Raw genomic sequence first — 26,839 nt, 5'->3', positions numbered from 1 at the left:
GCTCAGTCAGCAGAGGAAATGCAACCTGAGTTAAGAAATGGGGTGATTGTTCTGAATATTTGTGAACTGGGACACTTTGAAAAGAACTCTGTGCTCTGAGTTTGTGGAGGATAGCATGTATCTTTTCACCCATTACTAAGGCTGTTTCAGCAAAGGTGTCAACCACTTCAGTTCCAGCCTGACAGCTTTCAGGAGAATTAACAGCTTGCTTTCCCAAGGGAGCTATGCATATGACTCCACCAGCAGGCAATGAGCCTGTTTCAGAAGGGCCATTTCATAGGCCAAAAAGCCAGACAGCTCTGCAGGACAATGCAAAGCAATGAAGCCCAAAGAAAGGAAATAGAAGACTAAAGGCATGGAAGATCTTTTTTTTTTTTTTTTTTTTAAGGACTATTTAAAGAAGAAGAGATGTTAAGAGAAACACACATATTGTATAGGAAGAGCCTTGGGAGATCTTGTTTCTTTTTCTCCTGAAATTCAAACAGGGAAAGTTTGCTGAGAGTGGCAGACAAGAAGCATTTTTCTTCTAGATGCAAAAGGGTGAATGTGAGTCATATTGGCTAAAGATGACCATTCTAGAGCAGTGATTTTTCTCAAATAGCCTACTTCTGGCTTCTACCTCATTTGTTTGGCTCAAGCAAAAGGTCTGACATCATCCAGCGTGCAAAGTAAAGTACAATAGTCTATTATAAAAGTCCTAACTCTAACAGAAATTAATTAGCTATGAAAGCATATGATGGAAAAGGTTCTTATTTCTCACCAAGTTCAGGCTCCTACTACCATAGGCAACTACACCACTTTCATAAACAAGGAAGCCCTTTCATAAACTGGTCAGTTCCACTCCTTGCTGGAAAATTCCCATTCTTGTAATGAATAAACCCCATACATTTTCAGAATGTGTTCCTTGACAGTTTGTTCATATAACTGCCTGCACTAAATCTGTGTCTCAGTGCAAATAGCTCTTCTTTCTAGGTGTTTGTCTCCTTTCCTACCCTCAAGCTGAAGTTACAGATCACTGTGATAGCCTCTATGTCTTTCTTAGGCCAAACTGACTATGTTCTGCCATTCTCCCCTGAAATTAAGGTCTTAGTATCACTGATGATCCTTCACAGCCTTTTCTACACCTGTTTTACAAGCAGCACTCTACAAGCCACTTCCAGAGGTTTCACAATCACTACCTCTTGTTATTGTGGGGGATTTCAACTTCCCAGATGTCTGCTGCAAATGCAGTACTGCAAAAAGGGAACCATGCTGGAGGTTCCTTGAGTGTGTGGGGGTAACTTCCTAACACAGCTGGTAAGGAGCCAACTAGGGAAGGAGCCCTCCTGGACCTGCTGCTTGTAAACAGGGAAGGATTTGAGAAGGATGTAATGGTAGGAGGGTATATTTGGAATAGTGACCATGAAATGATAGTTGTCAATTCTCAGGGAACTAGGCCAGATGGTTAGCAGAATGGCTACCTTGGACTTCTGTAGGGTAGATTTTAGCCTGTTCAGGAGATTGATCAACAGTATCCTTTGGGAGGCTGTCCTGCAGGGCAAAGGAGCTGAGGAGGGCTGGAACTCTCCAAAAAGGAAGTCTTAAAGGCAGAGAAACAGGCCATCCCCATGTCCCAAAAGATGAGCTATTGAGGAAGGAGACTTGCAGGGTCAAATAGAGAGCTTTGGCTGGAGCTCAGGAATAAAAAGAGTTTATTGCCTTTGGAAAAGGGGGCAGGCCGCTCAGGTGGGCTATAAAGATGTGAGGCACTGTAGGGAGAAAATTAGAAGGGTGAAAGCCCAGCACAAACATCATCTGGCTACTGCTGTGAAAGATAATAAAAACTATTTCTATAAATACATCAACAGCAGAAGGAGAGCTAAGGAGAATCTCTACCCTTTATTGAATGTGGGATGAAGCATAGTGTCACAAGATGAGGAAAAGGCTGAGGTACTCAATGCCTTCTCTATTGTTGCAGCCTCTGTTCTCAGGGCAGCTGCTGGCCGTGTGCAGAGTGCATGATTCCTTAGCTGACCAATTGCATGCTGCAAAAAGCAAAACAGTAGCATTCCATGTATGCCAAGAACAATATCCTCATGCTGGCGCCCTTTGACTGGAACATGCTGCAGAAACCACCTCCTTGACATGCTGGCACCTCTTATTGGGAAAAGATTTTAACTTATAGATGTGGTTGGGTTTTACTGGGTATGGGATTGATAACAAAGTATAAAAGACAGACACTCTGAGCAATAGTCACTTTCTCGCTCTCTTAGGTTAGGGACTTAGGTAGGAATGGCTTTGGTTAGAGCTGCTAGGGACTTCTGCTTCTGTTAGTTTATAGGCTTCTTCTGGCTACAGATTTGGTGTAGGCATGCTGCAAGGGATATGTTTGGGACTTCTGTTAGCTACTTCATCTGTTAAGGGTTTCTGGGACTTCTCTAGTGGGACTCTGAGACTGTCATGCTGGGGATTCTACAACATAGCAATAAAGGACTTCTGGGAGGACTTTGGAGATTCTTTGCTTTCTGCATTTCTGGAATCTCGTTGCTGTATGACAACAGGGTTCATGCCTTCATTCACCACCCAATGGGGCTTGAACCAGGTAGAAAAACAACACTCTACCTCAGTCTTTAGTAGCAAGAGTAGCCGTTCTCTGGGTACCCAGCCTCCTGAGCTGGAAGAGAGAAGGGGAAAGGAATGAGGCCCTCATACTCCAAGAACAAATGGTTTGTGTTTGCACCATTTAGATGCACACAAGTCTATGGGACCAGATCAGATCAGATCCACTCAAGGCTGCTAAAGAAGCTGGCAGAAGAGCTCAACAAGGCACTCTCCATCATTTTTCAGCAGCCCTGGACAATTGGTGAAGTCCTAGTGGACTGGAGGTTAGTATATGTGACACCCATCTATAAGAAGGGCCTGACAGAAAATGATCTGGTGGTGCTGGTTGACAGCCTTATGAACATGAGCCAGCAGTGTGCTCAGGTGGCCAAGAAGGCCAACAGCATCCTGGCCTGGATCAGCAAATGTGTGGCCAGCCTGAGTAGGGAAGTGATTGTGCCCCTATACTCAGCATTGGTGAGGCTGCACCTTGAATACTGTGTTCAGTTTTGGGGCCCTCACTACAAGAAGGACATTGAGGTGCTGGAGCATGTCCAGAGAAGGGCAGCAAAGCTGGTGAAGGGTCTAAAGAAAAAGTCTTATGAGAAGTGCCTGAGGGAACCAGGATCGTTTAGTCTGGAGAAGAAGATTGTGAGGGAAGACATCACTGCTCTCTACAACTACCTGAAAAGAGGCTGGAGTGAGATGGGGATCAGTCTCTTCTCCCTAGCATCAGGTGATAGAATGAGAGGAAATGGCCTGAAATTGTGTCAGGGAGGTTTAGTTTGGATACTAGGAACATTTCTTTACTGAAAGAGTGGTCAGACATTGGAATAGGTTGCCCAGGGAAGTGGTAGAGTCACCATCCCTGGAGAGGTTCGAGAAATATGTGGTCACAGCACTTCAGGATATGGTTTAATGGCTGTGGAGGTCTTAGGTTGAAGGTTGGACTTGATCTTAAAGGTCTCTTCTGACTGAAACAATTATTTGATTCTCTGAATAACAGTGACCAGAATTGTTGCAGATTTGATCTAAGAGTGACTTAAAGACAGCATTTATCTCTCTCTACTCCCCTAGTGTGTAGGTTGCATTTGCCATTTCACTGGTAAATCCACTTGTGTCCTGAACAACCAGGTCTGGATCCTTCTATATTTTTTTTCCAACACTTGAGTTCCCAGTTCATATAAAGGTTAGGAAGAACAAACACACATGTATTTAATCGAGCCAGCTTTTCCACAGTGCCTTGGGAAACGTGAATCATCGTACTTCAGTCACTAGACAATCTTAAGGCAAGACACAAATACAAGTGCAGTCAAGACATAGCTGAGGTAGTAAAAAAAGAAACCCCAAAATTAAACAAAAGACAGTATATATAGACCTCAGGTTATTGTAAAATGGTTAGAAGACATGTGAATGCATATAATACTTCAGAGAGCAAAAAATAAGGTATCTTCTAAGACCCAAGGCCCCTAGGATAATGAGGTAATTAAATTCAGGCCAGGTATGGGAGACAACACAGAAATTTTAATTTCTAGCTCTCTGTATGCTTGGGGGAATGATATAGTTTTTTGTAAGAAAAAAACCCAAGTTGATACTGGAAGAATGGAAACAAAACTTCAGAGATAAATGCTACTGCTCAGGAGAAAAACAGACACCATTCCCCACCACCCAAAAACCCAGCCAAAACAACAAATGCAAGCAAACAAACAAACAAAACCAAAATCCCCAACCAAGCAAAGGAAAGAAACCCCAACCACTACCACCACCCCCACCCCCCCCGAGGAAAGATCCCCACCAGGTTAACAAATAAACCTTGGTGAAAATGAAAGATCCTCAAACAACTGAAAACTCTTCCTCTCTGTCTTGATGGAATAATACTTTGTCCTGCACCAGAAGGATGTTGCTGAGAAGCTGGCAGAGCATGGCAACAAAGACAGGACACAGAAACTTTAAAAAAGGAAGGAAGTACAACAAAAATCTTAACAAAAAAAGAGGTGGTAATGCTGCCTGTGAAGTGTGGAGTACAGCGCATAACCAGCTGAGCATCTCCATCAACTGTATCACTGTATCACCCATGGCAGACAGTCACTCAGAACAGACTCTCGAGAGCCTTACTGTGCTTTTGCAGATCCAACAAAATATTTGAGTGAAAACCAAGATGATTATTTTTTTTTTTAATCCCTAAGTGGTAGCCCAAGTTCCCTCTACAGGATGGCTGCTAGGGAGATCCTTTTCTAAGGACTCATTTTTTCAGAGCTGGCATACAGACACTTCTGGAGCTGATGGTATTTTGGATGTACCTTTCCAAGTGTGTTTTTCTGCAGTGTTTACCCACCCCCACCCCCACCCCCCCCCCCATGGACTGATCGTATGATAATATCTTGCAAAATGAAGAGATTCCTGCAAACACCTATGGCATAACATTTCAGCTTGGGATGGAACAGCCAAGACCTGATCTCTTCAGAGCAATGTTTCCCACTGCCAAAATGTATGTTTGATATTACTCTGGCACTCCTTTCTCTCCTATTTACTCTTCCCTGTTAAGCCTTATGGAAACAAGTAGTAATCCATCTAATTTTCTGGCCTTTCAGGAAACAAGCAACTGTCACTGTCACTGATGTTTCTCAACACTTCTGAAGGATTTGTTCAGATTTGCTTTATGACATCAGGAACCCATGGATGTCTACGGATTTTCACTGACAAGTCCTATGCTGCCATCACCTGATGGCTGAGCGCTGCCAACACTGACATGACTGCTGTGGCAAATCCTTCCACAGTCTGGTGCACCCAACTTCCAGGCAGAGTAAACTTGCTGTCATTAGCTTAGCTTCTAGCTAAGAAGCTTCTCTGAAAAGTCATGAGGCTTGCTCTGCATGCAAAAATGACAGTGTACTACTGCTAATAATACAAGTCTTTCAGATATTATCTTTTTGCTCCAGAATTGATAGAGAATGCTTGGGAGTAAACTGGGAATTGTAGCCTGTGTTGTCCAGATCTGTCCTGTGTAATTATCCATGTTCTCTACAACAAGCTCTGAGGTTTAACTTTGTTGTTGGCTTTCTGGGTTTTGTTTTTCAAATGTGCCAGAAGCCTGATGGTGTACTGGTTTTGCAGATTGTGTTTCTGTGTGCTGCAACACACACTGGAGAACCTCTTCATAGCTGCTAAATATTCACATACACAATGAGCAGAAAAGGACATCAACAAAGCTGGGAAGAGCCTCCAGGCATCTATGGAAAGATACGTGATTCCACAAGAGCCTACAAATGAAGTCGAGGAAGTACAGCACTAAACACAGTGGGGAAGATCTGAGGCATGCTGTTACTGTGCAGAATTTTCATGATCCACAGCATGTTCATAAATAAACACAGTTTGACAAAGTATAAATGCTCAGAGTAAATGCTCTTGGACAGGGACCTTCTTTTCTGAAAGGGCAGGGAGACCAGCATACCAGGCCCTTTGCTCAACCTTCCTTTGGGACATTGGTAAGAAGAAAATACTAATGTGGTTGTTCTCACACAGCATCTTAACAGAAAGAAACTTGAAGGAAAGTGCATGTGTGCATCTGTAAGTAGAGAAATACCTAAACAGAGCAAATGGAATCCTTTTCCTTCAACTTGAAACATTTTTCTGTATTGATAAACAAGTATGGTTTTCTTGAAGTGTTAGGACAACCTCATGAGGTTTAACAAGACCAAGTGCAGGGTCCTTCATCTGGATCAGGGCAATCCCAGGCACTGACACAGGCTAGGCAGTGACTGGCTTGACAGCAGCCCTGAAGAAAAGGGCTTGGGGATTGCCTTCTGGGCTGCAAGTGCACATTGCCAGATCATGGTGAGTTTTTCCATCAACTGACACCCCCAAGTCCTCCTTGAGATTGCTCTCAAGCCACTCCTCACCCAGCCTGTATTTGTACCTGTACTGTGTAACGCAGGGCAAGCATGCATTGGATATTTGCTTACGTTGTGCTGGAGTAGAGGAAAACAGACTTGCTACCAAATGGAATTAAAACTGTCATTAAATTATATCCTTCATGTGAAAATTACAAATTGGACAGGAATTTATGCTTTAGCTAGCTAGTGAAGAGTTCAGGGTTATTTCTAATTAGGTGGGCAGACAGAAGTGTTTCTACACATCTGTAGCTGAACTAGTTCCCTTCTAACATGATTCACTTTAAAAACAGCTTCAATAGTTCTCCTCTGACTAATCTTCACAGGTGAACTGTTACATCTTTCACTGAAGAAACATATACAGAACTAGCTTTGTAAAAATGTTTAAAGCCACGGCTGTCCTCACTTCTTTGTGCCGTGAATAAATCTCCCTGCAAACTTGATGCTGTCCGCCACAGCACTTTGCTCTTCATTTCAGCATGCCAGTTCTTGGAACTGCATAGACTTCCATGCTTTTGCTGTTTATTTCAATCATGTAATGCTTGACGGAAGGTAGCACTGCCAGCTGGAGAAAAAGGGAAAGTTTGAGCTCGTGTTTTTCTGCCTCCTTATAGCTTTTACCAAAAACTGCTAGGAAAACACCCGATTTGTACAGTAAGGCGGAATGGAACTCCTGCTACATTGCTCAGGCCCCATCTCAATGGGGCAGGCATGGGGCCACGTTAAGGTATTTTTTTGGCTTTAGCATGTATGTACACATGTATATGAAACATATATAACTTAAACGAGTATGTACAACTATAAGTAAAGTACACATGATTTGCGTGATAGACATTAGGACAACTCTTCCGTGGCTCTAGCCAACAACTAAACTGCCGTGCCAGCACAGGCCCGCCCGCCTTTACCGCTGTGGAAGAGGAGAGGGCACCGAGGCCTGAGGGCACCGAGGCCTCAGGCCACCCCCTCCGCCGCGTAGCCCGGAGAGGAGCGCCCCAATATCCGCGGTCCCTCACCGAAAAATACCGCCTGCTGCCCGGGACGCCACACCCCATCGGCCGGGAGCGGACAGAAAGGAAGAAACCGCCGTAGAGTAACCAGCCTCTAACCACTGCACCCGGAAGCGCCCTTTGGCCGCAGCGCCCGGAAGTGCCCCTGCCCCCGGGGTGAGCGCCGCGCCGGTACCGCGAGAGACGTTATCCGCCGGAGGCGGATCTCGCGAGAGTCGCCTGAGAGCAGGAGGGAGGGGGTGGGTAGGGCGAAATCTCGCGAGAGCAGGGCAGCTCTCCCGGCTCCGGGCATGCGGGCGAGGGCGGCCGCTCCGCGCGCGATTGGCAGGGCGCGGCCCCCCCGACTCCGCCGCCGGCCCCGCGCATGCGCTCCTCGCCGCCGGGCCGTGTCCCCGGTGCGTGTGTCTGCGTGTGTCACCCGCGCGCACAGCGCAGGCCACCCCAGCACTGCTGGCCAGTCGGGACCGGGCACCTGGGACCCCGCCTGGCAGGGTAAGCGGGCTCGGGGCCAGCGCAGGGCCGCGCGCCGCCTCGGACACCCCACTCGAAGGCAGCCCAGCACGGCCTGACCCCCATAGCCCGGACGGGAAACGGGTGAGGGAGAAGGCGGCGATCCCACGACCCTCATCCTGCGTCCGTACTCCCGCACAGCGCCGCTCGGCGCCGGATGAGGCCGCCGCGGCCTGGGATGGAGTGAGGAGGCCGCCAGGAGACACTTCCGCGTTGCGGGAGGCCGCGCCGGGCCCGCGGGAGGTTTCCGCCGTCGAGCCGGCCAGCGCCCGCCCCGAACTTCGTCCTGAACGCGGGCGGCGCGGTCCCATGTAAGGCGGCGCGGCCAGGCGGGCTGCGAGGCGGGCCGGGTCCTGGCAGCCGGCTGGAGAGCGACCGAGGAAGTGAACGAGGCCCCGGTGCCGGCCGTCGGGTGTCCCCGTGTGTTTGTGTGGCGCCGGGTCTCCATGGCGCCGGCATCGCCCTGAGGTCGTCGTCGTCGGGATACCCTAGGCCGCGTCCTCGTCTTCGGCCGTGAGTGAGCTCGATGCCGAGCACCTCGGACGCGGCGGCCGGCGGGAGTGGGGGAAGCCGGGGCTGGGGGAGCGGTGGCGGCAGCAGCTCGGCTGTGGAGGCAGCAGCAGACAAGAAGCGGCTGCATCACCGGAGACGGAAGCGCTTCGCGGCCCAGCCGCAGCCTCCCCCCCCACCGCCGGCCCCTCACCCGCTGCTCTTCCCGCTCCTGCAACCGCCCCTTCTGCAGCCCCCGCTCCTGCAGCCGCCGCTGCCGCCGCAGTCTCTGCTCTTCCTGGCGGCCACCGGCGCCTCCTCCTGCTGCGGGGACGGTGGGGAGCGGAAGCGGCCGCGGGGCAAGCGGCGCTCGGGCTCCCGGCACAAGCGGCGGAGGGGTCGCGGCGGCGGAGGCGGCGGCGGCGGCGCGACTCAAGAGGCGGAGAAGCGGCGCGGTAGCGGGGGGCTGAGCACGCTGGTGGAGGAGTACGACGACGTGAGCTCCCAGTCCGAAGGGCTGGTGGGCGGCGGCGCCGCCGGTGGCGGCGCGGGCAGCGGCGGGGGGAGCCCGGCCTCCTCCTCGGGCGGCGGGACCCAGCGACAGAGGGGCGAGGCGGAGCGTAGCAGCCGGTCCCGCCGGGAGCACCGCAGCAGCAGCGGCCGCTCCAAGGAACGGCACCGGGAGCACCGCCGGCGGGGGGAGGAGAAGTCGCAGCAGGAGGGGGCGTCGGGGGGCCGAGGGGGAGCCGAAGCTTCCTCGTCTTCCAAGTCCCGCAGCCGCCACAACCACACCGGGGGTCAGGACCGAGAGGGACTCAAGAGCAGCAGCGGCAGCGACGGCCGCAGGAAGGGCTCCGTCGCCTCCCCCAGCAGTGGCAGGAAAGAACGGGAGAGCAAAGGGCACCGGAGCCGGACTAAAGCGACTAAGGAGCCACCGTCGGCTTACAAGGACCCGCCGAAGGCCTACCGAGACGACAAGCCTGAGCCCAAGGCCTACCGGCGCCAGCGGTCCTCCCCCAGCCCCAGCCGGGATGACAGCCCGCCGCTGCACCGTTCTTCGCAGAGTCAGCGGAGCCGCAAGTCGCTCAGCCCAGTGGGCGGCCGCTCGCCTCTCAGCCCCTACAGCCGCCGCCGTTCCCCCAGCTACAGCCGACACAGCTCCTACGAGCGTGGTGGAGATGTGTCACCCAGCCCGTACAGCAGCTGGCGTCGGTCGCGGAGCCCCTACAGCCCCGTTATCCGGTAAGTCCGGGCCTGAAGAGAAGGTGGGAGGGGAGGACTGGGATGCTGTGCTTGGTGTGTGGAGAAGAATGACCATGGCTGGGTCTGGGCTGGAGGGCAGGCTTAAATGTAGCAACAAAAGCCCTCCCTCTTGTTACCAGAAAGCTGGGGTGGGGGGAAGGGGAGCAGGACGCGGACAATGATCTGCCTGTCCTGTCTTGGGGAAAAAGATGCAGATGCCAGTAGCACTGCTGCAGCCAGTTTTTGTCTATGCTGGAAAAAGGCTCTTTAAATATTAAAGGGTGTGAGAGCATTGTCAGGTGGCAGTGATTGAATGAAGATGTTTCTCAGAGGACAGGTTTTCTGAAGGACCAATTTAATTTTCAGATCTTTGCTTACAAGGCCTGGACGTTCTCAGGTACATTTTTAAGTATCCTAGTGCTCTGTTTAAAAGGATGCGTGTTAACTGTATTTGTGTTCGACTTAATTTCTGCTAATCTAAAGAGCAAACAGGCTGACAGGCAATTTGTGTTATGGGTGTTTCTTCCTCTATCTAGAGGTCTGTAGAAAGATGAAGACTTCTGTTGTGCTAGGAAAAGGAGCTAATGTTAAATTGACTTTTGTGCTTTACGTGATCTATGAAAACATGTGTCACGTTCTGTGCGTGTGCATATTTGACGTGTGTGCACATAATATTATTAGTGGGAACTTGGAGTGCAAAGGTCAGTGTTGCTCTGGTTTCTTGAATGTTATATGGAGGGGAAAGATGGGCTATCTCTCTAATCAGATGCAAACCATATTGTGGAATTAAAGCTCTTCAAAATACTGTAACTTGCAGCAAAACACCAGGAATTTAAAGTATTTGCTTAGCATGCATTTCTAACTGAGGATTTTTATCTCTTTCTTGGAATCTTACTGTTGCCTCGTTGTTTAAAGGCTTCTTGAGTTCACATCTGGGATGCAGGGTTAACTGTATCAGGTGATTTGCCATGCCACTGACAAGAGTTTTGTTTACAAGGCATTATCTGGTGGGCTGTCTGAGAACTGTTATTGGGTCTTTCTGATGAGCCCTTTGCATCAGTTCCCATTTAGGGTGTCCCACAATGTACCCAGTGAGGATGTTGAGCCATTCCCATGTTTCACTGCCCTTTGGCAGAGTCTTCTGTCCTCCAGGGTGTGCATGGAATGCTCTTTCAAAAGCAAATTAACAAAACTATGTCTTACCTTGTTCAGAGGGATAGAACAAAGATGCCTGTGGGGAAAAAAAAAAGATTGTTTTAAGGTGTTGTTTCATGTAATAATTTTGTCAACATTGGTGTTTCAAGCAGAAAAAGCTCTGCGTGCTCCAAAAAATGGCTCCTTGTTGTTCCATGAGAGCCAGTTACAAGTGATTTAAGAACACTGTCAAGATCTATTTGAATGATAGAATAGCAGGAATATTGAGTGTGCAGTTCGACTTAAACTCACTAGAAATCAGATTATTTTCTGCAGATGCTTGTATCCTGGAATAAGAAAGCTACTAATGACAAGTAAAGTTGCACTGGTTTGCACTTACCAGGAGGTGTATTAGTCAGATTGACAGCCCAGTTAGTTTAGGATCCTCTCTTAAGCACTGGTGGGTAGGGTTGTGGTAGAAGGTAGAGGAGATGTTGTCTAGGGGACAGTTGCAGAACATAGTTTTGTTAGGAGCATTGTATTTCTATTTTTTTTTCTGTCGGAAGTGGGTACAAGAGTTTAAATCTCCTGGTTTTTGTATTTTCTCTGTGGTAAGTGCAAATCTTCCTTGAGTTGCAGGTCTTTTTCTAGGCATTAGCATTGTGGCTTCACCCTTTCCTTCCTCTTTGCAAACTTAACTAATTCGCATCCCACCTTGAACTGCATAGAGATAAATTACTTCAACAAAATGAAGATTGTCAGTTTTACTGGAGAAGGATTGGAGTGCCTGAGTGAAAAGGAGAGGTTGCTATATGTACAAAGCAAAGGTGGTTTGTCCTGATGTGGCATTCCTTGCAAAGATGTCATTTTCACAGAAAACAAAAGAAAGTAGAAGTGTGAAGATAAGCTCAATTGTTCAAAATGTTTGCCTGGTGTAGAGAAATGCAAGCCAGTGTTTCCTTGCTCCCATACTGCTATTAGTCATGTATATTGCGCTTGGAAAATAAAGATGGAAGGTATTTATACGATTGTTTTAGCCAGACAAAACTGTGTCACAATCACTTTTTTAGCTTGACTTTGTGGTACTGTGCCCAAAATGCTGACAATTTTTGCTGTGCTGTTTAGGTAATGGCATAGTGGTCATAGCATTGATACAGTATTATGATTTCACAAGGCAGCAGCTTCTTACAGCACCTGTCATCCTCATCTGGATGATTTAGAGACTTAATAATGCGCTTGTATCCAGCTGTAGTGTCATCAAGACAGTGAGAACTTTGTATGTGACTGAGCATTCCAGGCTGGAAGCCTTTTTGCTCTTTTCATTCTATCTTCATACATCTTCTCTAGTGTTACATGAATTATCTAGTTATTTTGGTGTGTAGAAAACGAGAATTAAGTGGTTCCAGCATGCTCAGAAAGCTCGTGCCTAGAGTGCTGATTTTTCATCTAGGTCTCTGAGCTGCTGAGAGAGAAACTTCTGGTAAACAGTTGAAAAGAACAAATGAAGTCAGCTTCGCTCATTTGAATCCCTGGTTTTCTCAAGGAGCAGCACAGTTGCTGTGAGTTCAGAGTGGCAGTAGTGACTCGGGCTACTGTCTTTGTGATGCTGCCTGGAGGTAGATTCTGAAGAGAAGAAAAGATGCTAGTTATGCATTCCACACTTGGAAAATTCTCTGAATGGTAGACTAATTTCCTTTTCCATTATAATAGTAGTAAATGTGTGGTTTCAACAAACCAGTTGAGCTGTTTGTACTTGTTGGACTTTTTCACTTACTGCTGGTGGATGTGTTATTAGTTTGGGTTTTTGTGGCTAGTAACACAGATGTTCTAAAGCAAATGCACATTTTCAAGATGGAAATTCTTCTATAATACCAAAGTACAAGATACTAATTTTTCTGCTAAGATGACTGGATTAAAAAAAAAAGGCAAGGAAAAAGCAGAATGGGCAAAAATGAAGAAAACCACCATGATTGACAAAATTAAGCTTAGTCTCTCTTTGGAAACTAGTAGGAATGTCTTGTAGGAAGAGAACTATTTTTCATAACTTAAGTCAGGTCATATGCTATGTGATCACACATTTAATTCAGTTAGCTGTACAGAGGAGTAATCACAGTTTTTCAAGTTTGGATACACCTACCCATCTGCCTAGATAAAAGTAAGTGGGTGGGGCACTACAAGCATAGTACTACTGTGTGTCTGGATGTTGCTTGCAGGAAAAAGACAAGATTTCGTGTTGGTACTGTAGACCTATCTCATTCTGTGGCTGTTGCTAGTCTATAGTAGCGAGGCTTTGCAAAATATGGAACATTTCTATGCGAAACTAAAACAACCATAGGGAAAATTGTAGAATAAGTATTCAGCTAGTAAATGCCTACTTCACGAGAAGACATAGTTTCATACATTGTTATTAAAAAAAACCCCAACTTTGAGTCCAGTAATTCTGCTACTTTGGGACTTAAAGGAGTAGGAAAGGTTTTCAGAATATTTTCCCCCTTGTTTGGTGAAAGTAGATGTTGGTTGGTTGGTTGTTTACATAAAACTCTGTAATCTTGCTCAGTGAAACTGCGTTTTGCAGAATTCAAAATGTGAGACTACTTTTTGCTGGTTGATTTTTTTTTTTTTTTTTTGTAGGCAGTGTTCATAGGGTTCTAAAGCAGATTCAAGAAGCAAAATTCATGTTCAGAATTCTTCAGTATTCCTTTGCTGTATGTATTTGAGACCCTTTTAGAGATTTATACTTTGAATTGGCAAGGCAAGTTATGTCATCTTCATGCACAAAGCAGTTAGAGTAAATGGTTGGTTGCAGAGCTGCTTAGAATGTAACCTTGAACCAGGGCACAGGGAAAATAAATAAAATTAATTAATAAGGTATCAAATGAGAGAGCACTTGTTACTGTTATGGTTTAAAGAAATGAGAGATATGTTTGCCTACAAGAGCAACATAGAAAAGCTGTGCTGTGAACTAGAATGCTTTGCTAACGTGGTTTATGTTACTTAGTGATTATAAATGTCTTGAAATATCTGTGGCGAAGCAGATTAAATTGAATTGATTAAATTCAGGTCTCCCTTTTCAAATACACTGTGACCTTACTATGCAGGGGAACATGGCAGTGCTTAGTCGGTAGTGCAGCATTCACTGGTAGCTAATGAAAGAGCTGGGCTGCAGTGGGTATTTTAACCTCCCTCAGTCTGTTCGGTTTCTTGTTTTTCAGTCTTATTCACAGGAATCCCTTTGTATTACATCTTGTCAAAAAATAGCTGACAAAATCAATTCCCTTGTTCAGCTCTGAACTTAGGTAACATGCATAGCTGACTACTAGCGTGTTGGATTTAGCTTGTTGTTAAAGCAGTTAAGAAGAAAAGAGGTTTTCAAGTTTACAAACATGAGAAGATAACACGTGATTTTTCTGATTGGCCAATAAGCTTTTTTTAAAATGATTTTTTTGGTACTAAAATAGAAGGAGAATTGGAATGGGAAAGAGAAAAGCACATAGAACAGTAACATGTCAAGAGAAAAAACAACATATAAGCCTAGTGAGAAGCATTCCTGGAAATCTGACATGTGTAACACTTACCTTTGCTCAGTGCTTTGGAATATCAAGAGAGTGAAATACAGCACTTGAAGTTTTAACTTGATATTTGGAGTTCTTTCATTCTGTGTTTGAAAATGTAAGTAATATTGCATCAGCAGACTTAAATAATTAATAAATTACTATTTGGTAAAGATATTTTAATCATTGACATGCAATAGAAGAAGGGGGCATGTTGTAACAGTTTAGAAACTTGTAACTAGTAACACTTCGATACGGTAACTAACTTGCTATTTATTTAGTTCACAGCAAATAAGTAAGATTGTATTACTGAAGCAGAGAGAAAATGGAATACTGCTTTGGTTTGAAGGCTAGGGTGCTAGGCAAAAAAAAAAAAATTAAAAAGAAAAAAACTGTGATACTGAAACCAACATTTTTTTCCCCTCTGTGAAACTGAAAAAAAACCCTAAAAATTAAAAGTATGAGTTTTGGGTTTGGTTTTTTTTTTTGTGTGTGTTTTTTTTTTCCTATCTGAAAAATGCAGGAAAGCAGTGCTGAGTTTTGGTTTCAGGGTGACTTCCTTACTAGTGCTTTCTTCCTCTATCAGTTTTTTAAAACCTGCCTTATCTTACATGTGTTTTGTAGATAGTGTCTTCAACATTTTTTCTTGGTTTTATTTTATAGCCACAGATAATATTATGTAATTACTTCAATTTCTCTTTGCAGTTAATGTAGTTGTGCTTCCAGTCTCCTTTGTTGCCATCTCTGGGGAAGGAAAAAAAAAGCAGATTTGGAACTTCTAATGAAGACTTGTCCTAGTGATACCTGGGGTAGGGGTTTTAGGCACATTAGGGTTTTTTTTTTTTGGTTGGTGTTTTTGTTTGGTGGTTTTTTTCCATTCAATACATATATAAACATACTGAAATCTATATTGTTTAGAAGCTGTTTAATGCATGTCACGAAGTCTGGCAGTTATTCTTTCTATAGAGATGGATATAGACCTGTGTGAAGTGAATTCAGGATGCTTGTAGGAGACTCTTAATGGCTAAATCTGGCAAAAGTATGTGTAAGTGAGGCTGAAAGCCTATTGAGTGCAAACTGGAAGGAGCACGGAAGGAAATTTCCCTTAGGGGTTTTTTAGTAGTCTCTCCCCATGTGTGTTACCTGCAGATGCTGGTGTCTCTTATTAGGGAGACTGTGATGTGGCCCTTAGCTTTAGTACTCTTCTTGATCTCTTCAGGCTTGGGAAAAAGAAGTTCAGATTGTTTTGTTGGATTTGTCTGCCATTTGCAGTTTTAGCTACTGTTCTTTTATTCCTGTTTACTGCGTTAAAAACATTGGTGGTGCATAGAAATCTGTTGAAAGATTCAGAATCAGATGCCTCTCCTGTTGTTTTCAGGATCCCAGTAAAGTACCAGTGTCCTGTTAAATGGCAGACACTGACTACTGTGTCAGCTGGTATCTGTGCTACCATGGCTCTGATTGTATGTCAAATGAGTGTTAGCTCTCAACAGTGAATTGGCTGGTTCCACTGTGTACAAGGCAGTGTTTCTGAGCTCTGTAATACACTTCTGAGGGAAAGCTTGTAAATGTCTAGAGTTTTGGGGGTTGTGCCACTTTTACAGATGGAAACTCCTATGTAAGCTTTGTCTAGTCTGGAAGGTTGTCTTGGGTCTTTGGAACTAACACTGATGAAATAAAGAGATATTTGAAAAGATCATTAGGTTTGTGAAACCAGCGTATTTTATCATTGTAACTTGAATAACCAGCACTTTGACAAAGCTGCCTTTTATTTAAGATTCAGCATTTGTCTCTTTAGTTGAAAGTGTTTTTGCATTAGCTCTTGGGTCTAGCCCAGTGGACAAGGTTCAGCAAATGATTCTTGTAAAGGTCTGTGGGATGCCAAAGGAGCTTCTAGTTATTATTAGCACAGACACACACTGTGCAACACAACATAAATTTGTTTTGCAGACACACACAAAAAAAAAATTACAAAAGATTTTCATTGTTTAAAGCAGCACAGGGACTATACTGCGTCGACATTTCATAACTAGGCTACTGTAATTTTGAGCTGCCGTTAGGGGCGGTAGTATGTACTGGAACTTAAGTATTTGTGTACAAATGTATCAGCTGTCTCACACATGGATGCAGTTCTGACTTGAGTGAGTTACACTGTTGTTGTTTAGGGTCTGAAATCTGGGATGGAGGATGTAGTTGGGAGTTCTTGTTGTGTGGGGTGCTTTTGGTTTTGTTTTATGAGCTTGTATACATTCCAGATTCTCTTGACTAATGTTGATAAATACGTACATCACTGTCACTGCTTGGCTTCTGTATGTGTTTGTTTTTGAAGAAAGCATAAAGATTTAAGTTATTTTTGTCCCAGTTTTCCAAAATTGCTTCTTCCCCACCAAGTTATGGTAGCTGATCTGGTGACCAGTAGTAGTCGCTAATTTGAACAGATTTTCTCATTTTGTCCTTTGTAGTGATCTAAATGAGCCCATTTTATTTTGAAACAAAGGAGAACTGAAACAGTTTTACGATGAAGCACTGTCTTTCAGCAGCTGTAGTGTTTTCAGCTGCTACTTCTTTCCCAGTGCATGTAGAATTACGTCTGTATTTCAGTTTGTGACATAGATTACCATCTTTACATTAGGCACTTTTCAAAGCAAACAAAACCATCCCTCCCCCTCACCCCCCGGAACAGAAATTATGGTTATGAAATAAATAGAAATTATCTTCAGACCTTTCAGGCACATTTTAAGTCTAGTACAGATTACAGTGAGGTCCTTGGAATGAGGTTGTGTTCTACAGGTAATTGGAGTGAGCGTCAGTTTAAAATAGCCGAGCTAGGAACAAGATGTACAAGCAGATGTTTTCCAGGACAGGTCAGTGACATCCTCGCAAATGATGTGCCATTTTTAGAAGTCAGTTTAGAACTAATGGATCTTGTTAGCTTGGGCTTGATGCTGGAGAAATATAATTACACTGACTCAACAGCTGGATCTGTAGCAGTGCATCTCTGCCTCTGATCATCATTCCTATTGGGAAGGGAGATAACGGTACAAGAAGAGCTCTAGCCTGGCATTTGAAGTGCCTGAATTGTCTGGATATTCTCATCCCTGCTTTTTCTTCCTGCTACCCTATCTTAACTCTGCAATATGGAACTTTTTACTTTTTCACCAGTTCAGCCAAACCTCTGAAAATTTTGTACTAAGTACTTAGCTTTCAAACCTAATAATGAGAAGAGAACTTCAGCAACACGATTCATAATGGAGCAGAAGTGAGTTGTCAAAGGCATTTTTGTGATCAAGGTTATGTTTTTCTTTAGTTTGTAATGGGCACGGACAGTAGTACCTCTTTAGTAAAGTGAACCAAGCCCTAAAGTTTTGGTTGAAAATTCAGACAGCAGAATTGTGCATGCAGCTTTTTTTCCTAAAAAATTAAAGTGCGAACCCTGTGTATTATGGTGGTGGTTGTTATGATAATGATTGTTATTGCCATCTGTCATTGTTATCCTGCCATGCCAGAAAATTCCATAAAACCTCCATCCTGGCATAGAACTGAACTGCATTAGTTTCCAAGAGCTGTCCTCATCTGGGGTTTAATGTTGTTTTTCTTTTCTTTCAAGAATCAATTTCAGTTTCACCTAGAATTTTGAAGCTTGAGCTGTAGTATACATTGTGCATATCCACTACATGGTTTTTCAGTCACTTTTATGTAATCTTGATTTCTCCTGATGACTTTTTATGTTGCTTTAGAAAGAAGACTCAAAAGAATTCTTTTTCTAATGTAGGGAATAAATGTGAATTAGTACATACTGCACGCAAAAGAGAAAAAATATTGTGCTATATTAAATACCTGTTCACTTGAAGTATTGCAATGTAATTGCTTCTGTTGAGAATTGAAGCGGAATTAATTTGTTACCAAAATTAAATTTGTCATAGAGGTGGATAGTTCTGACCATAAATACTGTAGTTGCCTTGGGGTTGATTTAGTTTGGTTTGGTTTTGTAGTGATTGTTTTGTTTGCTTCAGCAGCCTCCATACACTGGTGCTATCTTAGGAACTCTAAGACTTCTTAAAGGTAGAAGAGTATCACCACTGCTACCGCTTGATACTTTCTTTGTCCAGCTGATTAATACTTCCCCCCCCCCACCCACCTTCATTGTACTTTTTTCTCCCCTTCAAGTGTTACAGTCAGACAAGAGAGATTTCCACCAAACTGTAATCAAGAAAACACTTGGAAATCTGGTGACGGTACTTGCTATTCTTAGTATGGTAAAATGGATTAAAACCCTCCAATTTCATTTATTTCATAACTCTTCTGTGTGGTAGCAGTTTATGCTACTTTATTTGTTCCATGCCCTTCACTTCAATGAATTTTTTTTTCTCTTTTGATTTTTAATGAACTGAATCAAACCTACTACCAGGCAAATTAGGATATTCCTTTGCAACTTTTAATGACAAATTCATATTAAATGGTATTTTTGCACAGTAGAAGTTTGCTTTTCCAACTGTTAAGATTTGTCCTCACTCCCACCCTCATTTTCTAGGTTGTTTTACTGCTATGATTTTGTAGGTGGCTTAGATTCTATTTCCTTTTTCCATTAGTCTCTGTATTCTGATGCAGGCATAACACAGGCCTTCTTGTAGGTGATGTTTGCTTATCAGTTAGCTATAGTAGATGTTGGCTATTTTTAAAAGTCTCAGTTAAATTTCAGAAAACAAAATCTAAGATTTATTGCTATCTTTCAGTTGGTTACATTACAGCCTTCACTATTCAGTGTTTTGGGTTTTTTTTCCAACTAAACTTATTTTAATGATAACCGAAAATGAAACTTGAAGTGGCCACAATTACTGTTTCAGTGTTGTGTTTAGATTTTTCTTGTCATGTTGTAACACTAATTTAATTTTGTTGAATTCTGGTTATGTAGCCAGCTGTATTTTTCCTCTAACATACATACTAAAGATGCTTGCACGGGTTGGATAGAATCAGATTTTCTTTAAAGAAGAAAAATATCTCTGATAAATAGTGAGGAGAAAGGAATATACCTGTCCTATAGGTATAATTTTATTTTGCAGTTCTTTAATGGGAGCAGCTAGGTCTAAGAAACATGTAAAGTTTTCTAACAACCTGTTTAGAAGTAGACTCTTGATCAATTAACTCCATAGATTATTTTTTTAAGTTATTTTTAAGGCAGAATATTTCCTCTTTCATAGACTCTTGTTTGTTTTATAAACGTGGTGATAATATTTGGTTTAATAAAAGTAGTTTGTCAAAAGAGCAGATAACATGAGAAGGGCAGTTAGACTACATTGTAACTGGGTAAATCTTTACTTCTTTGAAACAGGAGATCAGCAAAATCTCGAAGCAGGAGTCCATATTCATCAAGGCACTCAAGGTCTCGTAGCAGGCACAGGTTGTCTAGATCCAGAAGTCGTCACTCAAGTATTTCTCCTAGTACATTGACTCTGAAGAGTAGCCTGGCTGCTGAGCTGAACAAAAACAAAAAAGCAAGGGCTGCAGAGGCAGCCAAGGCCAGTGCAAAAGCTTCCAATACTTCAACACCTACCAAGGGAACCACAGATGCTGCTGCAAGTGCACCCCAAGTGAACAATGTAAAGGACCTGAAGAAAATAAAAACAGAGCATACACCTTCTCCTACAAGCAGTGCAAATGTGAAAAATGACAAGGCAAAAACAAAGGTCTTGCTTCCTGAAACAAAAGGGGAAAATAATTTAATTGCAGACAAAATTATTAAACAGAAACCTACAGCAGTAAAAGAGAACAAATTAACTGTTGTAAAACAGCCACCAGTCACTGTAAAAGAGAAAAGCAAACCAAGTACACCAAGTGTAGTAAACAAGGAGAAGGATCGAATTGTTGCACTACCAACCTCCACACTGCCACCTTTGCCTTTGCCTCCCATGCTGCCTGAAGATAAAGAAACGGATAGGTGAGTTGTGACATGGGATTTGGGGTTGTTTGTTCCTTTTTATTATTGCTGTTACTGTCCCTTGTTTTTTTTAATCAACGTTATTTCCTTTGGAAAATAAACATGAATCACTTTGCTACATCAGGCTGTTAGATAGCTTGTTCTTGCTCCTCAGTTTAATTTGGCAAATATTAGTGAAGGAATTCTATGTTAAAAGGATTTAACAGGTTCTTGAAAAGGTAAGGATTTCATCTAAGAGAAATCTTTCAATAAAAAGGATGGTGCATAATAGCTTTGGGACTAACTCAAGGGTGCAGTCAGGATTCCAAGCCTGATGTGGACATGTATATGCTTCCATGGAAAAGCTGAATTCAGTAGCAGTATGTGAAAATTCTTCAATTATCTGGAGTTTGAGGTAAAGATTTTCTTCCCTTTGGAAGGCAGTTGTTTTTATAACTGCTCATTATTTAATATACTTTATCTTATAGATGATTCTTGAGTGTTTATAATAGAATCGAGGTTCATGAATCATAAAAATTGGTCTGTAGTGAAGAAACTCATGTCTGTGTTCCAAATGTTATCTGAGTTTAGACTACATTAAATTTCATCATAGTCCTAACAGAGACCTGCTGTGATTTGTGTTGGGGGATTATGTTGTTGAGCTGGAATTTACTATTTTTACTTTGGTCTGGTGATGAAGTTGAGAAAAGTTACTTTTTTTAACTCGTGGTGTTTCAAGCCTCTCACAGAGAGGGAAAAAAGTAATCTTCTCACAACAAGAGAATTTCTTAGCATTGAAGTAATAACTGATGTGTGATATATCTGGGTAAAAAAATCAAGCTGTGAAAGAAAAATTCAAAACCTTATGAAGTACTTGATTTGCATTCCCTATCTGTGAAACTAGCCTGTCTTGTTCTTTGAGAAGTGTATAGTGTTTCTTGGATTATTAGAACTAGTTATAACTAGAGGTGTAAATGTTTCCCTTATGCTTGCTAGTAATTTAATGCTGTGCTAAACATTGGGATAACTTGGCAAATAAATACAATCTAGTGAAGCATTGGACAGATAGGATTTTTTTAGCAGAAAAGGAGAAGTCTTGTTTCTTGCTTTTCAGTACTCTAGCAAATGTCATTCCAGTTGTTCAGGATCACTTCTGTGTAGTGAATATAAAGTTGCATTTAAATTTGACAAAACCATCTTCTCTAGATAAACAGGATTTCTGACACTGTTACTTGCTCTCAAGTTCTGCAGTTCTATCAAAAAATTAACTAGTGTAACTAAATATATGGCTAGTGTTAATTTCAATAATAATAAATGAGATTTCATCTTGCAGCTGACTAGCTGCTTCTCCTTGTTAGTATTTTTTCATGTAATACCTTTGTTAAGTACAGCTAAACTGCACAGAGTTGTTCAGCTACACTTATGCTGTACTTCTCCCAGCACTGGGCTCATTCTCTTTTCCAGAAAAAAGAAGTTAATTCTTGCAGACAGCTGCATTAGAACAATTAATGACAAGCAACAGAATGTTACTTGTGCTTTGCTTAGTTTTCCTGTAGGATGTTACAAATTTCAGATCAGAGTGGTTGTGATTGGAAGTCACAGTAAAGCTTACGTCACCAAAGACAAATGATCAATGTCTTTCTGAGGGGAAGAGGGCAAAGGCATTGATCCTGAGCATGGAGTTACTATGGGGAAATTGTGCCTAGAAAGAAAGCTTGGTGCTCTGCAGAACTGGCTGCTTCATAATGTTGTGTCAGTTGCCAAGTTCAGTGAGAGTGATAAATCCACAAATAAACCCTCTGAAGGAACAGCAGTGGTGCAAAGCCCCTGTGTAGATTAAATGAAAGGGAAGACTTCTGGTGGTCAGTGATGTGTGATTTAACAGATCCAGAAAAAAAGCTGCTCTAGGCTGCCTCTGTTTACTGTTCCACTTCTAAAATCTGTTTCAGAACCTCTCATGTATTGTGTTTTCACTAATATTGGAAGTTCAGAGGTACTAATCTTGAGAGAAATACAAGTATGTGAACTTGAAAATGAAGAATTTTTCTTTACTGTGATAATTAACATGAGCTGTTCAAAGGTGGTTTGTTCTTTCTGGCATGTTAACCATTAGATCTGAGATGAGGGTAGTAAAGGCTTCCTTGAGGTGCCTCTTTAAATTCAGGCAGTGGCAGGCTGGAGAAGTGGTGGAAGACATTCACGTGTTCTGTTGCAATGGGGAAGCATAGACATACATAAAACACTAGAATGCTTAAAAAAAAATGTACAAAGATTGCTAATTTCAATTAATGTAAGAAAGAATATATGAATTCTCCATGACAGAAGATAGCAAATTCTTTAAATTTATAGAAGATCCTGCTTTATCTGTGAAACTAATCAGGTAAAAAATTGCAGTAGAACTTCAGAAAAGAGAGGGAAGCTGACAGTAGAAGAGTGTTATTTGGCAAAATGCAGTTGTTTTGGAAAATGTCCCCTCAAAGCATTACAGAAAGTTTTCTTGTTGAGAGATGGTTGTGGCTTTCAAATTGCTGGATATGCAGTAACTGCACAACTAGCTAAAGTAAAGAAAGCCCTAGTGAAATGGAACCATGCCTTTGAAAAAACATCCTGCAGCAAGAATTTCCTCATTAGAATTGAAAGAGTGTCTCTAGCATTATTGTGTGTAGTAACTGTTAGAGGAATACATTGCTGTACATGTTGGGGGTATTTTTCTCAAGAAGTGACTGACTGTTGGTATCTGTTATCTAATTATGGTTGATGATTAAAAAATGATCAGATATCAGTAACCCATGGCAGAAAAACGCATAGTCAATTTTTAATCTTTTTTTTTCCCCCACGTGATTTGCATGCAGGTCACTAGAAGGGTGTTGAATATAAAGTGTTTTGGCAAGTGTGTGAGATTGGCATCTTTAAACAAGGTCGTGTGGACTACTTCTTAATGCCCTGCAGTGTTACTGTAACCCCAAAACTCATTATTTCTGGAGATCAACCTTATAAAGAATAGGATTGTGGGTTGTTTTTTTTAATATGAGATGTCAAACTACAGATTTGACTACTGCACTTCCATTGTCTGGCAGATCCTGAATCATCTAGGCCATGTAAGCTTGGGAAGAAAGTTGTGTGGGAAGAAAGTCTGGCCTGGTAAGGCTTGCTGTGTTGTTTAACCTCGGCTTTCACCAAAAAGTTCTGATTTTAGGGTTTCAGTGGACTTTTGGTAGTTAGCCATGCATCTTCTAAAGAATAAATCAAAGTCCTGCAAATTCTAAGAGCAGAGATTGCAAATGTTGATGTGTTGACAGCCTAAAATGTATTTAAACCCACCCCAACATTCCTATAGGTATTCCTTTTTGTATGTTAATATAATTCAGCTATGTTCAACTTACTAGAAAAATTGTGTCTTTTTTAGTACTTTGCGAGAAAATGTTTCAGTGAAGTCAACTAAAGAAACAGAGAAGAAACTTCGCCATCTGCTTGCAGACTTGCCTCTTCCACCTGAGTTGCCTGGAGGAGCTGACTTATCTAAAAGCCCTGAAGAAAAGAAACCACCAGTTCCATTACACAGCAAGAGAAGACCAAAGTATGATGATTAGACATTTTTAAAGCTTATCAAGCTAGTAGAAGTCATATTTCCTTTTTAAATACTTTTTGTTTTCCTAAAAGAATATATTTATTTCTGCTTTTAATGAATTTTTTATCATTAATGAGGCTTGAATCAAACTGCTTGGTTTATTGCCACCTCATACTAGGCAGGCAGTTATCTAATAACGTTTCATAAATATATAGTGCTGGTTTTTGGTTTTGTTTCTTTCAAAGTCCAGAAAATCCTTAGATGTATTAGTTGTATTCTTAGAAAGGCTGCTTGTTTTTTAGAATATGTGGACCACGACATGGTGAAACAAAAGAAAAAGAAATAGACTGGGGAAAGCGCTGTGTGGATAAATTTGACATCATTGGTATTATTGGGGAAGGAACTTACGGGCAGGTGTACAAAGCCAGAGATAAAGACACAGGTAAGTTCCAAAAAGTTAAATCTGATCACACAATTCTGAACAGGATAGTTTTGGTTTGTTTTTGTAGTGAGTAAAATGTGTGCATTTCTGCCATACAATGCATGAAAGGTTTTTAGTTGTTGGTTGTGTTGTTGAATTTTGAATCAAGCATTTTTTTAATCAGAAATTGTCTTTTGCTCCTTGGAAAATGATTTACTTATGAAGTTGTGGCTGAAAACAACTGAGTAGTCTTGTTTTCTGATTCTTATTTCTTGAGTTTGGACATTGTGTACTGGTGAGCTAGTGAAAAAGAGAAGGTAAATACTCTGGGGAGACCAAATGGCACCTAGGCAGGTTGACAAAGAATAATGAAGTTTGTGAAGGGATGTAAGGGTGAGGTTTAGCCGTTTTTCTTCTCCATACTCCAATAGCCACCAGCCAGTGGCAGGAGAAGAATCTGCCTCTGTGCAGCACATCTCTGCATTGTTGTATGTTGGCTGTTTTTCTTGCAGTGTAGCTGGCTTTACAACAGTGACAGAGTCTTTAAATTTCATGTTGAACTATTGGTCAAATGAGCAAGCAGTGCTTGACACTGCTTCTGAATAGATATTGTAGTGAAACTGATTCTTCATAAGGGCTGTGTGTTGCTGGATCATTTTGTGTTCAGTTAGTGGGTCTTTCTGTGGCTGCTTGCCCTTCTGGCTTATTTGTACATGCGTTGAATGATGGATAATTTTCAACTTCAGCAGTAACTGACATACATAGAATCACATATCAGCCTCAGTTCTTTTCTTTCTGATCTCCAGAAGAGTGAACAGTGTAATAATTTCTTCTTCACTCTTTCCCTGTCCTTGTCACAGATTGTAAACTTCAAGGTGAGCTCAAAGTTGAGCTGTCACTGATTGGTGGTTTGTTTTGTTTGTTTTTTTACCTCTACCTTGGGAAGCACTGCAAGTCATCATTAGGAGCTTCTTCCTGCTCTCCTGGGGTTCTGTCCTTGCACATTTAAATATTTATTCCTGTCATAATGGCAGTCATTTCTTAATCTCCAGCAGAGTTGTTGCTGTCTGTATTGAATGGGTCCATACAATTACATCAAACCTTCCACTAGCTTTGGATTCAAACTCTGAAAAGAGTGGCATTGTGGCCTTTGAGATACCTTATAACAAGCTGTGCAATGGGTTTCCAGAGCAAGTGGATGGTGTCATACTGGAATGCAATCTGTTGTGCAGGTATCACATACACTGGTGTAGTGTAAGCTTCTTTAGAGCTGACAGAGATGTGTGTGCTCTCAATAAACTTCCCAGACACAGCAATAAGCTTCTGAGACCAAAATGCTTCAGCTGCCATACAGATTTTAAATATCCTTCATCATGAGTAGATGCTGCTGCTGCTATTTTACAGAATCCAGCTTCATCTGACCCACAAGCCTGCACTAAAATAATAAGGAAAATACATCCTCAGTGTCAATGTAGTAGTGACGCTTCTGCTTATAGAAAGTATATTGAAGTTGAGAAATCTGTGCTTATCTGCCTCATATCTTGAACTGTGTAGTAGTTCTGGCTAGATGTATGTGTAGCAGTAAGAGATCCAGAGCAGACACAGGCCTCTGTTGATAATCACTGTTCTGTGTAGGTTTCCTGATAGCCCTGGTGTGGAATTTCAGGAATGCTGGAAAGAGAAGACAGGCCTTACAGTGGGCGACTGAAAATTGTCACAGTTTTGCTTCTCTGTGTCATAGTTTCCCAAGACTGGTTAATTGTGTTTCCATTCAACATACTGCCTGGTCCATTCAGAAACGGTAACAAATGAGAAGGGTTTTGAAAGCAAGCCCAGTTTTAAATCCTACTGTTTTGGTTGCTAATCTTAATGTTTTTATTTACATTTTCTCCTAGGGGAAATGGTGGCACTAAAGAAAGTTCGCCTGGATAATGAAAAGGAAGGGTTTCCAATTACAGCTATCCGAGAGATTAAGATTCTTCGACAGCTTAATCACCAAAGCATTATCAACATGAAGGAAATAGTGACAGATAAAGAGGATGCTTTGGACTTCAAAAAGGACAAAGGTACATACAATAGTGTGGGAAAAGCTCTTCTTGCCCCTTAATGCAGTAGGCTGCTATTCTGGATTTGAAGTTAAGCTTCACTAGAGAGTGTTTGCAGGTTTTGATGCTTGACTAGGGATTTTAATTTAGATTTAATTGCTATTAGAAGTTTTTTATTTAACTCAGCTATGCCTTTTGCTTATAGAAATATTTTTGCAAATATTTTGTGGGATAAAAAAATGTATTACTTGATTCCAGTTAATGCTAGAGAGGACAGATGTTTGACTCCTTGACATGGATTAGGGATGCCAGCAACAGTAGGAAACTCTTAATTGTGAGCTTTTTTTAGCCTTATTTTCCTCATAGTGTTTTCTTGTATCCTAGAATATGGTAGGCTCAGTGCTGAGGAGATGTTTTTCATTGTAGGCCTTGGTTTCCTTTGAATTGTCATTCATTTACTTTTTTTCATAATTTGCTTCTGTGTCTTG

At 42.3% G+C, this 26,839-nt stretch overlaps 1 protein-coding gene across 6 annotated transcripts in view; it reads left to right on the top strand.

The window, feature by feature from the left end:
* The first annotated feature begins 8,424 nt into the window (after positions 1-8,424).
* CDK13 (cyclin dependent kinase 13) overlaps positions 8,425-26,839 on the top strand; it is a 49,351-nt gene continuing 30,936 nt past the window's right edge. For 4 of the 6 annotated variants that reach the window (XM_068156845.1, XM_068156847.1, XM_068156846.1 and 1 more), the window contains exons 1-5: positions 8,449-9,718; positions 19,733-20,338; positions 23,724-23,894; positions 24,188-24,327; positions 26,202-26,372. In XM_068156845.1, coding sequence (XP_068012946.1) covers positions 8,514-9,718; positions 19,733-20,338; positions 23,724-23,894; positions 24,188-24,327; positions 26,202-26,372 — 2,293 coding nt within the window. In that variant the 5' untranslated portion in view covers positions 8,449-8,513. Of the gene's footprint in view, positions 9,719-19,732; positions 20,339-23,723; positions 23,895-24,187; positions 24,328-26,201; positions 26,373-26,839 lie in introns of all 6 variants that reach the window. The other 2 variants (XM_068156849.1, XM_068156848.1) reach the window with 1 other exon arrangement.

Source organism: Melanerpes formicivorus, unplaced genomic scaffold (genome assembly GCF_026170545.1).
Source record: "Melanerpes formicivorus ecotype bairdi unplaced genomic scaffold, bMelFor1.0.p_v2 SCAF_35, whole genome shotgun sequence".
Classification (NCBI taxonomy): domain Eukaryota; kingdom Metazoa; phylum Chordata; class Aves; order Piciformes; family Picidae; genus Melanerpes; species Melanerpes formicivorus.
Note: the sequence above shows the minus strand (reverse complement) of the source record. Positions and strands in the feature narration are given on the sequence as shown.